Below are 17,052 nucleotides of genomic sequence, written 5' to 3' on the forward strand. Positions count from 1 at the left end.
CCGGTATCCGTGGGCCCCTCCGTCAGCATGAGGGCCGTAGCCCACAGCCTTGTTTTCAGCTGTGTTCCCCGGGTACTTGGCGTCAGAGATGAAGAGTAGAAACAGATCTTCTGTCTTCCTGCAGCGTATTGATTTTTTGCTCCCTGCTCCGGCCTTTTGCTCGTCCTTTTCAGCAGCTGGCGGTGGAATGAAATATAAGGTTTGAAAAACTAAAAATACAAAAAGTGACAGCTTCATTGCTCCGAGTGATGGTATTTCGAGGGGAAGCGTGACCTGAAAAGACGGAGACGATGCCAGCCCTGGCCTGCCTCCCCTCGCTTGGCGAGGAAGGGAGCGGTGAAAGGAAAGGGGGGCTCGGGGCTGGGGTGCCGAGCGGTGTCGTCACCGTGCTCGGGAGAGACCCTGCTCCTTCTGTAGGGGCAGCTCTGGGTTGTTTTGGAGGTCTGGGAATGGGAAGGGCTATCTGCAGTCCCGGGATGTGCAATATATTCTTGTCCTCGCATTGGCTTGCTGTGCCCCTCTGTCCCCATCGTAGAAATGAAAGTGTCTCGGGGACACTCAGGTGATGGGAGCTGGGGCAGATCTAACGCCCCGGAGCTGTGTGTCTTGCACCGCTGTACCTGGAGCATGATTTTAAGGCTTTTTGCAGGTTTCTGTGTGGTTACCAATTAGTGGCTGCGGCAGCTCGCTGCAACACGGCAGCTTGCCTTCGGTCATAGAGTGCCCAGCAGGGTTTAAATTACTTGTCATTTGCCTTGTTTTGCTTGGCCATTTGAATGGTTGACTCTCTCCTAATTGGCGCCGTAACCACTGGGGTGATACGCTCAGAGGTTCTTGATTGGATTCCTTCTTTTTGGGGGTGTGTGTTGGGGGGGAAGCCTGGCAGATGCCGCAGAAATTAAGCAATGGAATTTAATTCCTCTGTGTCATTTGAGAGACAGGCAATGCAGAAACAAGAAATCCCTTGGGTTTTCCGTGTTCGGATGGACTCAACCTGGGATTTGGCTGGGGCAGGCAGTGGTTCGGCATGAGGGAGCTTCATCCAAAGCACGAGGGAGCTTCATGCAAAGGTGGAGGGCTGGAGGAGCCGTGCAGTCACCGTGCTTGGGTTATACCAACAGAGATGGGGAATTTTGGAAGGCGTTTTAGGCTGGTAGGTGGGTTAATCTGTGCGTGCCTAGCAAGGAATTACACAGCCCAGAATTAGAGCAAGCACAAAAACTGCCCCCGTGCCGTTGCAAACATCCCAAGGACTATAGGTATGGGATGGCTGGCTCCAGCCCCAGGCTACCAGCCTCCGAACTCTGGCTTTGCTGGCGGGCTCACAGACCCGAGGGGTTTAGGATCCACGTGAGCCCTGGGGAGTTTCTGTGCCCCGCCGCAGAGCCGAGCTCAGCAGCGCAGCGTTCCTCTTATTAAATCCAATGGCGATGAATGGGACATGACACCTGCGTATATGATTCAAATCGAGTCATCCCATTACATGGTGTAAATCAATAAACAAAATGTAGCCGCTGACAGCATTTACAGTTCCCCCTATTACTGCCAACCAGCCCATTTTCTGTGCATGAAAGAGGCATTTACACCCCATTTAACTGTGCTTTGATGCGGGCTCCTGTTCCCGGGAAGAGTGGAGGCTTTGACAGGTGACATTAGGAGAAGGGGAGATCTACAGCGCTCGTTTGCAAAGTCCTGAGCCAAGGGTTGTGAAACATATCTCCCCCTGTTTGTGCTGTCCATCACCCTAATTGATGATGTGTGGGGTTGGAAACCAGAGCTTGGACAGGAGGTGGGGTGATGCCGGGGAGGCTGGGACACGGCTGCACTGGTGTTTCCCAATGGTTCACATCCCCCAACAGGAGGGAAGTGTTGTGTTTCCCCTTCTATCTTGGCTGGGGAAAGGTCTTTCTCTCGAGCTGAGTGACAGAGAAGAGGAAGGACGAGGGAGAGCAGCAGGCTGGGACATGCACCGAGAGATACCGCTCTTGGAACACCTCAACTGTCCAACTTGATTTTATTTAACGGGCTTTGCAATCTGGTGATTAATCTGGTAATCAGAGCAAATGTTACAGTAGCGTCTGGCAATAAAAATATAACCTAAAGTAGATACAAACTCTCTTTTTCTTCTCTTTTTCTTTTTTTTTTTTTTTTAATCGCTGAGAAATTGTCAGTTGACATCTCTCCCCTTTATGAGAGACGGCAGGCAGGAGAGGGAGATGCCTGCGATAGGAAAACCAGGTCCCTGCTGCATCTTGCCAGGGCTCGGAAAACTTCCCAGCTCCTCACCGGGGCGGCGCAGTTCCTCCGCTCTGAATTGAGGCAATCGGCACTAATTCATACAAGTATTTTTTGGGGGTAGGCATGGACAGGGATCAGATCTGGAACTGTAAATGGATAGTTTTCTCTCGTTTCCTGGAACTCCACCAAATCTCTGAATTATTCCAAAATGGACAAGAAAGGCCTCTTTTTCCCTCTGCCCGCCTTTGTTGTGGGTTGATTTTGCTGGTGTTTTGCCGCTGCGGTTGGCTGTGTGGATGAAAAGGGCAGTTTGTGACTAAGAGGGAGAGACGTGGTTAGAAAACAGCAAACGGGAGCAGGGATTTCGCAAAATGTACTGCTGGAACATCGTTTTTGGCAGGACAGGGACATAAATCCAGGCATGTTTTTCACATTGTCCTACAGATTTCCATTAAAGAAAAAAAAAAAAAGTCCCCTAAGCCCCAAAACGCAGCTTGGCGAGAGTCAGCGCTGGTGTTGATTCTGGAGGAACAGTATTCCCATATGCTTTGCTTAGTCCAGATCTGCTTCCAGTAAATATCCTCGGCAGCCGGTATTGAAGTTCGACTCTCTGCCAGTCCTCCTCATCCAAGACTCGCATTTATTTTATCCTTTGCAATTCTCCTGGTGAATGTCCGGGGTGACTTTAGTCCTTTCTTTCCCCACCTCCTTGAGCTCTTATCGTTAATCCTCGCGGGAACGGCGAGGTGAGGAGCCCCTGGCCTCTAGCGCTGAGGGATGCCGGGGCATGGGATGGCATTTCCAGACTGACTCGATGCCAGACCCAAAGCTGGAGCCCCGCGGAGGTTGCGGGGAGTGGGCTGGAAAATGGGAAACGGCGCTGAAGCTCAGGCAAGAAGTGGGAAAGGGGATGTTTCGATGCAACTTCTCATTAGAAAGATTAAATGTATCAAACTGGGTTGTTTCTTCCTATTAAAAAGGGCCGGGTTTGATGCTTCCTTTCTAATTAGGAAGAAGTCGAGAAGGATTTGGAAATCTTTCATGTGATGATCGTGTTTAGATGTTCCCCCGGGAGCAGTTTGCGTGTGCGCCGCTCTGCGCAGGGCAGTGCCAGGGGGGAGCAGTGCCCTGCGCTCGCGTGCTGCTGCGGCCGGCGGACAAAATAGCCTGGGACTTGAGGAGTTTCAACCCCCCCCAAAAAAGCTTAATGGCGGCAAGGCAGAGCCCTCAAAGTCGTTAAAGCTCCTGGAAGGTCACCCGGCACTTCTGCAGCAGTGAAGCGAGCTGCCGGTGTGTTTGCCTGTTGGTGCGGGGTGCTTTTGCACCCCCTGGCATCGAGCACAGTCATTAGCGTTGCCTGATTTCACTTTGCCACCTTGGGAAAGATGTTTCTTAGTGCCGCCGTGTCCTGCATGCCCTCCTCTGCCCTTCTCCGGGCTGCCGAGCACCGTGTTTTAACTTTGAAGGAAGCGCACCCTTCTTACGTGTCTTTCCCATCTTTCCTTGGCTGTCTATCACCTTTTGCTGCCAAATTTCCTGGACTGTGAAATGAAGCTTTTATTATCTTCCAAGAAAAGAGTGGGGGGGACCCACACATAGAAATTAAATTAGTGAAATTAAAAAGATGATGATGATGACGACTGTAACCTAACTTCAACCCTTTTCATTCCGCCTCACGTAGCGAGACAGCAGGCTGTGTTCTGGGGCTTCTGCTTGGATTGCTGTAAAGAACCGAACTTTTACTTTCAAATTAACCTGTCAAATCACATATTTATAAAGGAATTGAAGGCAGGAGAATGAGGGTCCCGGATATTCCCACGCATCAATTAGGGGGAAAATTAATTACAATTTACTGGCATTACCGCATTAGAGCTCCCTTGATTAGAGAGCAGATCGCTCTGTGCTCTGGAAGAAGTTAAAATAGGGGGTGTTGAGGGAGGGAGGTCGGTGCTGGGGGGGGCACCCCCTCAAGAGCAGCCACTCGGGGTTGGTGTTGCCCTCAGAAGAGCTGTTTTGGGGCATTGAGGGCATTGGACGCTCTGAAAAGTATTCATTAGACCTTTAGATGGAGCCCATAGCTTGGGGTATTGCCAGTTGTCGGCACCTCTCACTCCATCCCGGGGCTGATGAGATCCCCGCTTGAACCCATTGCAGGGGGGCCCCAGAGGACCGTGAGATCTTCTGTGTGTTTATTCTGGCGGGCTACTGAATGTTTAATGTGCCTAAATCAGCGCTGGAATGAGCTCCGGAGCCGTGGTTCCCCCGGTGTCTGCTCACGTGGCGGCTAAATGGGACCTGCCGCCGCTCGGCAGAGACCTGGGGAAACGGCTGCGAGAGCTGCTTTTCGATGGGAAAGCCAATATCCATCTCCCCGCCTAACCGCCGGGCCATTAGCAATTTGCTGCCGCAATAAAAGGTTGCGGCACACGGGCGGAGGCCACGGGGCGAGGGGAGGCGCAGCCGGTGCCCTGCCGGCGGTGGTTCAGTCCAATACTGCTTTATTTTGCAGCTTCGTGCCGCGGGAGGCTGCGGAGGGGGGGGGAGGTCAGAGAGGTCTTCGGTGGGGTCCGGGAGGGAGGGGAAGGCACTATTGTGCTGCAGGGAGAGGGAGGGATTTCATGAAACTTTGAGAAGTTTGGGAACAGATGAACCTGGCATGTGGCCACCTTGCAAAGCCTGTCGGGTTTTGTGGTTTTTTTGGTGTTTTCGTGTTTTTTTTATTTTATTATTAATATTCTTGGCATCAGCCATGAGCAAAGATGAAGTTCACAGGCTCGGAAAGCCCAGATTCGGAGGTCGGATCTCAGGCAACAATACAAAATACCGTGGTGCTGAATCCGGGCTGTGAATGTAACTACGTGTGGCTGGAGATCACCCGACGATGCGGAGTTAGCATCCTCGGGAGCCCCGGGCAGCGTACCTCCAGGGCTTTGCATGGCTGGTTAATGTCCAGATAGAAGTGTGCCCTATGTGAGAATTACTGTTTCCCAGCAGCTGGGACAGGGATATTTAATATTTGCCCTGGGAAGGTGAGATCAGGTGCTTGGAGAAATGGTCCAACTAGCGGGACCGGTCCCAGACAGCTCATTTTTTCTCTCCCTTGCAGAATGAGGGTTGCTTTATGGCCGGGGTGTGTCACCTCTTATCAAGGACATTGCAGCTGTGGCACAAGGTGCCAGGGACGGCGTGGGAGGGGATGGAGAGCCCAGAGCTGCTCTCTCGCTGCCCGTGGTGGGCAGGATCCAGCCCCTAAGGTGCTGCTGTGCTTGGAGCTGCGTGGGCTGGGGAGGTGGGAGCTGCCTGGGATGGGTCCGCTGGGAAAGGGGCTGCTTTCCAAGTGGGTTCCAGCAGTGGCATCTCCTGCTTCCCCAGTGAGAGCCTAAATCCCAGTCCTTGGAGGGACAGCCCTTCCCCTAGAGCGAGCAAAATACCCACGTGGGGTAGTACCACAAGAAGGGGCTTCTTAAGCCAAACGCCTTTCCTCCCCTATTTCCTAATCCCTGTTTGTCCTGTTTTCACTGTGGGTTACACACAGTCCATCCCCGTCCCTCCTGCGAGGGGAAGGGCAGTGCAGGAGATGGAGATCATGAGCAAAACGGTTTGTGTCTGCTGTCCCTTGGTGTCCCTGCCCCGGTGTGGCTCGCCGGTGGGCTGCAGTCCCTGGGATGCGCCCTGTGTGTGTGCCAGCATCTTCTTCCAGGAGGTCCTCTCCAGCGCATGCCCAAACAGGGGCCTGGGGTGTGAAGGATGCTCTGGCCTCCCCTGTGGGCTGTTTTGGCCAAACCAGGTGTTTTGGGGGTTGTCCCCTTCAGGGAATCTATCACCCCTTTTGTGACCAGCACTTGCTGCTGCCGGTGGAACGTGCCGTGAGTGTGCCTGAGCAGTGGGGAGAGTCTTTTCTGCAGCAGCTCCAGCCTGATTTACACCAGGGCAGGATCTGGCCCTCCAAGGGAGCCGAGGGTGGGAGAGGCACCGGGGTTAGGGACCCCGAAAGCGTGAACATTCCTCTGACAAGCTGTTTGAAGCCGAGTTGATCAGAGAAGGTGACAGCCCTGCCACATCTGGGAACAGTCTCTGTGTCCTCCTTGCTGACAGGAGGAGTTTGATTCCTTTAATATTTGATGTGTCCTGTCGTTTGCAATGTTTGTTTTTGGCATTGTGGGGTTTGGCTTTATTTTTTTCCTTTTTTTTTTTTTTTTTTTTTATTACCCAACCGCGCTCCTCAGAAAAATTTTCCATTTCTGGATGGGAGCTCTCTAGAGAGGCCGGGGAAGGGGAAGGCGGTACGGTAGCAAATGTGACACTGGGGTGGCTGGAAACTCTGCCTGACCCCGTGAGGTTTCTGCTTCTCCCCGTCCTCCTCCATCCACCCTTGCAGCTGGAGTTAGGTGCTTGCATCCTTCCCATGTGCGAGAGGAGGCAAGGGACCTGCAAGGGACAACCCCTTCCCACATGCCACCGGGGTGCAGGCGAGCCCCATCCTGCCTGTGTTCATGGTGTTCCCACCCCTGGGGAATGCGGGGACCGAGCTGGCTCCGGTGCTGGGGAAGGGTCCGACTGCCCCAGGAGTCCCCTTGGACCTGTCCTCACAGGGGAGGAGACGGCTGTTCTTCTGTTGTAGGAGCCTCTAGCCAGGTGACAGCACACGATGTGATGTTGTGAAGCCTTCGGTGGCTCCCGGGCAGCGCTGGCATTGGGGATGTTGCCACTTGGAGACTGGCACTTGCAAAACCTCTTGTCTGGCCGGGATGCTGATAAGGCTTTTCACCCTCCTCCTGCTCCTGGTCCCCTCCCGTGTCACTCTGCTTGAAGGAAAGGGGTGGCAGGGGGGGAGGTGACCTCCTGGGAAACTCTTGGACCGTCTTGCTTCAGACCCTTTTTCCCAGCCGGGGCCCATCTCCTGCAGGATAACGAGCTGCTGGCAGCTCTGTCGGAGCATTTCCAGCAGCTGGGTGCCCTTGGGCTCGGCGCGGCAGCTGTGGCGAAGTGCTGGCGCAGAAGTCCCACCTGCAGGATGCCGTGTTCCCGCGCCCGGCCCCCGCCGTACCCGTTTGCTGCTGCAGATGGGCAAAGCTCCCACCTGGAGAGCGAAATTCCCCACAGTTGGGACGACTTCAGCTCCCTCGCCGGCTCCCTTCCCTCTCCTGGCACATCCCCGCAGAGGGGAACGTTCCTGCATCTGGAAATGCTGAGCTGAGGCTCTCTCTGCGAGAGGAGAGGGCAGGGGAAGATTTTGGGAGTCTGTGTGCAGAATAAGAATCTACTTTTTTTCGGTTTAAGGTGTGCAGGGTGGGGAGAGGCTCTGGAGGCAGCAGGACAGAGGGTGGTCAGGGCTACTGTCCTTCCCAGATGGGCTCCCGGAGCAGGACCAAGCTGGGGAATGTGTTCCCCTTCGTGTGCCTGGTGGGAAGGCAGGAGCAAGACCCCGGAGATGATGAGCGAAGACTCTCCCAGGCTCGGCGCTGGCAGGGTGAGCTCTCTTCCATACAAAGGCTTCCTCCCGTTGACATAAATTTAAGTGGGTGCCACAATTACCGCCGGCTCTGACATCTGAAATGAGCGGAGCCACCCTTGCTGTGAGTCGTTGCCAATCTGATTGCGAGGCAGAGCAGGGAAAAGTCAAATTATCAAACAAAGCAAAAAGAGAAAGGGGAAAAAGTCGTGCCTGGCTGTTGGAGGTGGCGTTGCCTGCTGGGGCAGGATGGGAGGCAGTGCTGCTCTTATGCCCTCGCATAAGGGATGTGGTCCGGGCTCGGGTGGGGAGGTGCGTCACCTTGGGTATGGTGGGATGGAGAGGTTCATCCCTGCGGGATTCGGAGGTGTGGGTGCTGGCGTGAGACAGGCCAAAGCGGAACAAATCAAGGACGTGCATTTGTGGGCATTTGCCTGGGCAAATTTCTTTCTAAGCTCTTTCTGGAGGAGTGGGGCTGACATGGAAGTTAGTTGGGCTGGAAGGAGATTACTGCTGCTTGGCTCCAGGTCAGTCACACAAATCCTGCTTTCTGGTTGCTTACTGAAAGCTGGACATGGTGTTCCTGACAGCAAAGCTGTGATTTGAGCCTCCTCAGCAAAGGAGCACAGATCTCCCCGTTTCCAACTCCGTGTGCCTGTGCTGTTGGCCATCTCTGCCCGAGGATGCTGGACAACCAAACTCCAGCTCCTACCTGCTGTCAGGGCTTTTGAAAGTCTCTGCCTGCATTTCCTAGGGGATTTTCCTCCTGCCCACCAAGGGGGAGGAGGAGGAGGGCAGTGCTGCAGGGTCCTTTGCGCCCACTCCATCTCCCTGCATCCTGCCAGGGCGCGTGGGCAGGGAGCAGCCGAGCACCCTGGGCAGCCATCGCTCCTCTTCTGCTCTTCTCTCCCTCCTCCTCATCTTTTTCTTCCTCTCAAGGTGCGTTCCTACATCTGTCGGACGTGGCGACGTGCCAGCTCGGTTAATTACAGTCTGCTTACCTGAATTCCCCTGTGCAATTCCGCCTGGATAACATTATCCTTCGCTGGCTAGCCTTAAAGTAGCCCAGGCGGGGAGGAAGGCTGCCGGACCCCTCTGCCTTCGGGGTGGAAACGTGGGTTTCGCGATGCTCAGAGCTCCCCCAAGGCAGCAGCAGGGCAGTCGTGGTTATCCCTAAAGGCTTCAGACCCGGTCCTGTGCCCATTCACTCACCACTTGGCTCTGGGATGGGTCCAGCATCCATCAGTCTGAGAGGGCATCCGTCAGGGATGGCGGCAAATGCGGTACTTGGGAGCGGAGCTGGAAGCATCATAGGAGGTGAATGAATACACTTCAGGGCTGCTCTGATGGTTAAGTGGACAAGATAATGCGATACTTCTTTTTTTCTTATTGGCCCAACAGATAAGTTATTAATGCACGCACTTTCAAGCGGTGCGTGTGATTTGCATGGATACAATAGAGCAAGATTTTCATTATTTGGAGGGGCGCTGCTTGATCAAGGGCTGCTGAAAGGAACTCGGGGCTGATTTTGTGCACTATTTATTGTTCTTCATTACCAGCCGGCCGGGCGCCTTGTCCCGCCTCAGCTCACCGCCTCTCCAGCGTATCATTAGCAAAAGAGAAGCGTTTCACGTATGCCTTGTCGGATGATAAAGTTATCAACATTCGCAGTTAGGTTGCTTCAGTTGTGGGCCCTGGTTCAGGCTTTGTCGGAGGCAGTGATTTGTGTTAACAAAAGCCCTCATCTACTGCGCTCCAGATGAGATGTGAGTCTGACGTTGAGAAGAGGAGCTTAGGAGGCAGTGGCATGGGAGGTCCTCTCTCTGTCACTCTGTGCTCCATCTCTGGCCCCTTTCAGGCTGGCCAAGGCGGAGGAAGGATGCCCTGAACTCCCCAAATCTCTTGCTCATCCCAGGCTGTCCTCCAGCTCGGGTGGTCTCCGGGCAGCAGCATTCTCGCAGCCCGCCTGTGATACCTGCAGACCCTCCTTCGCTGCACGCAGGTGCCTGGCGGTCGCTCGTGCTCTAAAGCAGCTTTTTCTTTGCTCTGACTCATTTTTTCCGCACTCTTTCTGGAAGCCGATGTACTCTCTTTCCTTATTGACACTCACTGCTGATTTTTACTGAGAATAGCATCCAGGGGGGATGCTGGCGGCTCGGGAGCTGGGCTGTCAGGCTACTGAAGCCCCGTTATTCGCTACTGCCATTCATCCCTGCTCAGTTTAACCTGTGTCCTGTGCTGGGACAGCAGTGTGGGACCACAGCAGCGATCTTTGATAATGCAAACTGCTCAGAAAGGGGTTTCCCTTCCTCTGGCATCCCCGCTCTATAAACAGCAGAGGCTTTGGGGAGCTTCTGTTATCTCTCCCCCGCCGGGAATCAGTCCCTTCCACCAGCTCTCCGGAGCGTGGGGTTCGGGGTGCTGGCGATGGGGAGGATTTGATATTCAGGGCTGTAAGGGCAGGAAAGTGTAGCCTGAAAGGTGTCAGTCCAGTCTCTCCGGCTTTTGTGCCTTTATTTATCTGAAATCCCACAGAGCCATCCTTCACTGCAGCTTGTATCAAAATTCATCGGATTGTGGCGTGGGTTTTGCAAGGTGGTTTGTTTGGGTTTTTTTTTTTTTTCTTTTTTTTCCTGAAAGCCTCAGTTCCTGCAGTGGCACGGGAATCTCAGGCTGCCTTTTCCTTCTAATGAGAAAGTTTCTTGGAGTGCCAGAGCAAAACTGGGAGACGTGTGCCTTTGGAGGTGAAGCTGAGGTTTATTGCCCGTAAGCAGATGGTTTTCTCCTGTGCCACCGAGCTTGTCCGTGAGGAGCTCTGAGCCGAGTCCAGCCTTGCTTGTTCTGCAGAGTAATTGTATAGGTGTCTGCGTTTAAACTAGGAGCTGCGAAAGAAGCAGTCTCGTCTCTCCACCCTCCTCTTTTTACCCCGTATTCCATCTTGGAAAGCTCAAGGGTTGCGCGATACCTGGTGTCCCCCGTAGCCCATGGGAGATCAGGACCTGGCGTGCAAGGTGTGCAGGCTGGACACTGCGTGAATCTCTCTTCGGCAGAGACACAGCAGCTCCTGGAAATGCTTGCAAGCCCTCGGCAGGTGAGAGAACATGCTGGGCTCCGGGCAGGACGCTGCCTGCACGGCTATGCCAAGGAGGGGAGGGTTGTGCGACGGCTCTCCGAGGCCGGCCGGCCCTTCGGCATATGGTCCCGTTGTGCTCGGGTGCTTCGTTTTTTAAAGAATTATCAAAGAACCCGGCCATCTGGGCCCCCTCGCCGCTGCCGGCACGGCGGGGCGCCGAGCAGATGGTTTGCAAAACAAAACAGCTTTGGTTGTGGAAGGGAAGGAGACCCGTCCAAAGTGGCGTGCGGCCGCAGCTCAGCCCCCGGCACGGGGTTTGGCCAGCAGCATCTTCCCCGTGATCGCAGAATTGCTGAGGTTGGAAGGGACCTTTAAGATAATCAAGTCCAACCATTAACCTGCCCTGACAAAGTCACTTCTAAACCATGTCCTAAAAATGTTCTAAAAATGTCTAAAACATTCTAAACCAAGTACCACCTCTACCCTTTTGTTAAACACCTCCAGGGATGGCGAATCCACCCCCTCCCTGGGCAGTCTGTTCCAATGTCTGATAACCCTTTCCGTGAATTTTTTTTCCCCAATATCCAGTCTAAACCTCACCTGGCACAACTTGAACCCATTTCCTCTCGTCCTATCGCTTGTCACCGGGGAGAAGAGGTCAGCCCCCACCTCTCTACCCCCTCCTTTCAGGTGGTTGTAGAGAGCGAGAAGGTCTCCCCTCAGCCTCCTCTTCTCCAGGCTGAACACCCCCAGTTCCCCCAGTCCCCACACGGGCTGGTGAGCGTGCGACCGCTCCGCCAAAGTTTGCCCAGCATTTTAGGGGAGCGGCTGCCCTGCTGCTTGCGTTACCTGAGCTTTCCCTTGAAAAATCCTTCAGCCGTCCAGTCGCTGACCCTGAGGTGTGACAAGCTCGCCGCTCTTGCCAATAAAGTAGTGACTGGGTTTGAATAATATCTGCCAATTACGTGCTGAGCCCCGGCATTATGCAATATTTATGCATGCGTCTGGACTGTAAAACAGTGATTATCTAGAAGGAGTAATTGTTTGCACTCTTACACTGAATTTCTTTGCTGCTTTGGCCTCGGAGAGCCACACTGTTAATCAGCGGCACACGCCGCCGCTCGTTAAGCGCTTGCACTAAACCCAAGCCCCGCCATTAGCGCAGCGGGGCTCCGCGGCGGCGTCTTGGTGCGGCGGCACGAGGCTTTGCACGGCGCTGGGCTGGAGCGGGGAGCACGGAGGGTTATTTTCTTGCCTGGGGCTGTCCGATCCCTCCCGGCTCGGGAAGGGAGCGGAGGTGAAGAGGGTCCGGCACCCAGCCCGGGCCGGCTGAGCTGGCATGGGAAGAGGGGCTTTGATGTGATAAAGAGCAGACTCATGCCCTCGGCAGAAGGGCTGAGCCCAGGCACCCCATTTTTGGGGTGATGGCCAAACTCCCCTGCCGTTCGCCTTCCCTTCCCCTCCCGGACACATCGGGCAGCTCGATGGTGCCCTCGGAGCAGAGCAGTGATTGAAATCTCTTTGTTCCTCACCCCCTCTCTCCACCACGGCAGCTGCCTTTTTTTTAATATTTTTTTTTGCCCCCCCCCCCCCCTTCTTTTCCCAAGTGTTGTTTGCTGTCAACCTGGGCCGAGGAGGGACGTGAAAGCTGAAAAGACAAATGCAGGCTGTCACACCGCAGGGGTGGGGTGGGAAGGAGAGGGCAGCGAGTCCTTCTGCCCATCACGCCGGGGCCACGGGGGTGACGCTTGTTTCTGCAGCAGGGAAGAAAAAGTCTATTTTGGGGAGAAAACAAGCTTTGCTGTTCATTTGGCGCTCTGCAGAGACGGCAGCAGGGCGGGCGAAATGGTTTTGCAACTTGGACTGCGTTGCCCACCAGCGGCAGTGCCGTCGCAGCGTTGGGCACGGGATGTATCCCAGCGTGGTTCCCGCAGGGATGCTTGGGGTGGAGGTGGAGGAGGAAGGCTCAGGGGACCGGGAACTGCACCTAGGTGGGAGCTCGCAGGCGGCAGAGACAAACAATGTGCCTGGTCAGCAAAAGGAGAGGCCAGGATTACTGCTGCCACAGCTTGTTAACATAAACTAATACAGGCTGCTGCGTTGGACGCGGAGAGATAGGAGGGAGAAAAATGGGAAGCGTGTGCAGGAATAAGGGCCCTGATAATGAACCTGGCAATGAGAATGCAAAGCAAAACAAAACAGGAAGAAATGCTTTCCTTGCAGAGCCTGGGCTGTATCTGCTTGAGCTTCTTGCTGGCTTTGGAAGGCGTTCTTCATGGCTATCCTGCCTGGGATTGTGGTTCCAGCAACGCTTCTGGGGTCCCCTGTTTGTTCCAGAGTTGTGGGAAGAGAGAAATGTCTCAGTTGGGGCCTCGCTGGCACCAACCCTGGTTCAGCATCGCAGCGTGAGTACGAGCAGGGCGATGCTTCGTTGTACCTCTAGGGACTGGAGCTCGCAGCAGGAGACACGTTACCCATGACCGGGATGGGGTGTGCACTCTTCCCATCCCTTGCAGGATTAGTTTCTGGAAGAGCCAACGGTGAAATGGCTTTGGCCAGTGCTTTGGGTTCCCGCAGCAAAGAGCAGAGCAAGGTCTGTAGCTTTTCCTGAGAAATTTGGGGTGAGGAGGCTCCTCGCACGCCCTGGCGAGGGAGGGACGGAGGCAGCATGCGACACAGGCGTCGCCCTGGGGTGTGCCGTGTCGCTAGACAGCCACGTTGAGCTGTTGGGTTGCAAGAGGGTGGGTGATCTCCAGCCCCCCTTTTTTTCGGCATGAAAAGCACGGGGGACCAGGCGCCCACCCCAGCAGCGCAGGGCCAGCCCTTGTTGAACGGCAGCGCTGGTTTTATGAAGTGTGGCTTCTTGCCTAAAGGGTCCTGTCTTATCACAGGTCCCTCAGCCGTGGACGATTCATCTGTTTTTATGGTGATGACGGAAGAATCCAATCTGCAGCCTGTAGCCGGAAAGTTCAGAGCCACGCAAGGCTGGCTGGGGAGGAGAGCGGGTTTTATTGATGGTCTGGGCTCCTGGAGGTTGTGTGGGAGGAATCTTGTTAATGGGTCCCCTGGGCCATTGCCTCCTGACTCTGCCATATCTCCTTATTCGCCCGCCTCGGCTCGTATGGTTTCTTCTCTTTCCCCGCCGCCCCCCCCCTTTCTTTTGGAGTAAATGTTGGCGCTTGCAAAGGCTTTGGAAAATGCAGCGAAGGATGTGGGGCTGAACCAGGCACCTCCCGGTCCTTTCCCTTCGCAGAGCCCTTAGGGGACCTGCCCCATCTCCAGCGGTGCATCCTTCGGGGTCGGAGACCGCTGCAAAAGATGTCTCGGGCTTCGTGACACGGCTCTGACAAGACAGAGCGATGGGCTCGCCTCCAAGGTGACCTGGGAGCTGCTGATGGGCAGCAGCCCCATCGCTCTTCTGGAGTTGGTTCAAAGGGGGGAAAGGACGATCGCGCGCTGCTCTTCTGTGCAGCAATATGGGACTTTGCCAAAACCACCCCATAACCTGGTGCCAGGTGGGGAAATGGTGATTGCCAGCGGCGGCCGCCTGACTTGCGCGTCCTTCTCACCGGAACGGCGATGCTCGCTTGAGTTGCGGGGGTGTGCGGATCAGGCTCCAGCTTTCCGGCCTGGGTTTGATAATTAATTGATAGTTGAAAATGTTTGACAAACAAACGGCAAACAGAAATCAAACCCGCTCACGTGCACATTAACATTTCATATTGCCTTTCTTGTTTGTTTGCTTTTAAATCACAAAATGCTGTGATACATTTTTAATGGAAAGCGCTATTGGCTGTTCCCATCACTATTTCAATAACTTTCCTGATAAAAAAGAAATTCAATACAGAAATGTAATGGGATATTTTAGGAGGTGGGCGACGGGTTTTTGACAACCATTTTCATTTCTACAAAGGCTGTTTTTTTTGTCAGGGAGAAATATATATTTTAAAACATGTTTGTTTGAAAAAAACACTCGGCGCTCGCGGGATGCTCTTTGATGGCTCCCTGCATCCTCGGCGTCTCGGGGCGGTACAGGACGGGCTGCGCGTGCTGCGCTGACTGCTGGTATTTAGCGGGTGTTGATCTCGGTGGCGCTGCCCAGGGCAGGGTCCTCAGCCCCTCGAGGGCTTCCTTCTTTGCAGTCACACCTTGCAACCCTCCTTAAGGTGCTCTCAGAAGAAAATCCTCCCTGCAGGCTAAAGCCGGTGACTTGCACAGGACTCTCTTATCTTGAAAGCTTAACTAAAGTTTTCTTCCCCCACTCCCCAACTCTTTCAAGGCCAGAGATGAAAGGCATGTTTGTGTGTATCTGTGTGTGTATGCAAGCACGGTAAATAGTGGGTGGGGAATATTAATACAGGACTAAACCCATCCCTGGCATGAATCACAGGGAAGACATATGTTGCGACAACTTTCCTAAGGGGGTTCTGGCCAAGGTAGATACCAAGTGTTCCCTGGAGGGAAGGAGGAGGGAATGACAGCTCTTTTCTTTCCACGACTGATGTAATTAAAGAGTTATAATGTCCTTTAACTTCCCTGCCCTTGGCACTGTTGTGCACTGGCGTATTTATTTATTACTTTTTTTTAGCACTGATGAGTGGCTAATAGGCTTTATGCGGAGAGGCAGGAGGTCCAGAAATACAGCTCAGCATTGGAAACAGGATATTATTGTATTTCCCTGGGAGTCAGCATCCATCCATCCATCTTCCCTGTGGGGCAGACTCTGTGGCTAAGGGTGAGGTGAAAACCACCGTCCTTCCCGCTGTCGGTTAACACGCTGAACTTTGTAAAGGGAAGCTTATTTTAATTTAATAGAAAAATACATTATACATAATCCTCACCATAAATTTCCATCTGATCTGAAGGAGAATCTACCGGTGTAATGCGCCCGCCCAGCCCAGCCCAGATACCTGCAGATCCGTGGCTGCGTGGCTTAAATAATAACAATAACAATACCAGTAGCAATAATATCCTTTGCTGCTGTCCTTGAGTGACAAAGATGATGGAAAATGAAGCTGTAGATAGCTGGAGATGACAATGTGAGTATCCTCTACCCATCTTCCAGGTTATTAGCAGGTGTCAGTCACTGGAAGGAATCTAATCATTTCCAGACGCGGTGATGTCTCCGAACATCAGCCCTGGTGCTGTGGCCGGAGAACGCGGATGGTTTTTATGGGCTCGATTCCCATTTCTGCTCAGACCTGTTAGAGAGGTGGCATCGGTGCAGATGTCCGTGGCTGCACCACATCGCCCACCGCAGTGGGGGGCCTGACGCCCCGCTCCTGGGTGCGCGCACCCCCCTGCTACCTGCTGCTGCTGCTGGGGACTTGCTCTGCTAACCGCCCTTACCCAGTTATCCATCCCTCATCCTTGATTAATCGGAGAAAGACGGTGCTGGTGAGGCTGTGGCTGGTGAGAAAGGGGGGAGCACAAGAGCGCTCGCCCACTTCCCCATCCCTGCAGATGTGGTGTGTGTTTCACGTGCTCTTCTGGAGCAAGTCATTGAGGGAAAAACTGCATAGCTCCCTTCGAATCAGCATCCTTGGTGGGCAGAGGGGTAAACACGCAATAACCATCGCTTTTTGAATGGACACACAGCACACACGATGGGCGTCAAGGCTTGCTGCTGGGGGGGGGTGGCTGCCTCGCACCTTTCCCGGAGGGTCCGGCTGGTCTGCAGGAGCCGGGGAACCGCACCAGTTCATTGTTTTCCAAGCAGGTGGTGCTCTGCGAGCTTAAAGTGAGCACCAGATGGGCAGAGATGATGAAAGAGGCATCGGCGTGAAAGGCTTCCCTCTAGGGTGTTAAATATTACATTCACCGAGTCCGCCGAACTGTTGAAACCAATAGAACTAATTAGAGAGCCGATGCCCGGGAAGGACGCGCCTTGGCTAACAGCTGAAAGAGATGCCAGATCATACAAAAACCTCCCTTTGTCTGCCCCAGCATCTCACGCGAGCCGTCATTTTGGGGGGACGGCACTGGAAAGGGAGCGTGTCCTGTGACCCAGGACCCACCTTCCAGCGTGGATGAGGGCTGGGAAGCGGAGGGGTCAGCTGGCTCCTACACAGCAGGGGTTTTTCCCTCTGCTTCTCATCTCCTAAGTAGATTGAGAAGACCTCACTGGTGTCTGTGTGCCTTTGGAGAGCTATGCCATGTTCTGTCCTCAGTCTGCGAGGTTTTCCAGGGGATGGGAGAAGGAGCAGGGCTTGCCGGGGTCGTGGGGGCTCTGGAGAGTCACCGTCATGGGGCTGTCACCCTAATGATATAGCGACAAGCAGCGGCGACT

General features: G+C 54.1%; 1 protein-coding gene across 1 annotated transcript in view; it reads left to right on the plus strand.

Moving 5' to 3' along the window:
* Positions 1 to 17,052, plus strand: part of LOC104291570 (opioid-binding protein/cell adhesion molecule homolog) — a 293,742-nt gene that overhangs the window by 121,851 nt on the left and 154,839 nt on the right. Inside the window, exon 2 of the mRNA XM_009890823.1 lies at positions 11,526 to 11,565. Coding sequence (XP_009889125.1) covers positions 11,526 to 11,565 — 40 coding nt within the window. The remainder of the gene's footprint in view (positions 1 to 11,525; positions 11,566 to 17,052) is intronic.

The sequence above is a fragment of the Charadrius vociferus genome, unplaced genomic scaffold, assembly GCF_000708025.1.
Source record: "Charadrius vociferus isolate BGI_N301 unplaced genomic scaffold, ASM70802v2 scaffold858, whole genome shotgun sequence".
In the NCBI taxonomy this organism is placed as follows: Eukaryota; Metazoa; Chordata; class Aves; order Charadriiformes; family Charadriidae; genus Charadrius; species Charadrius vociferus.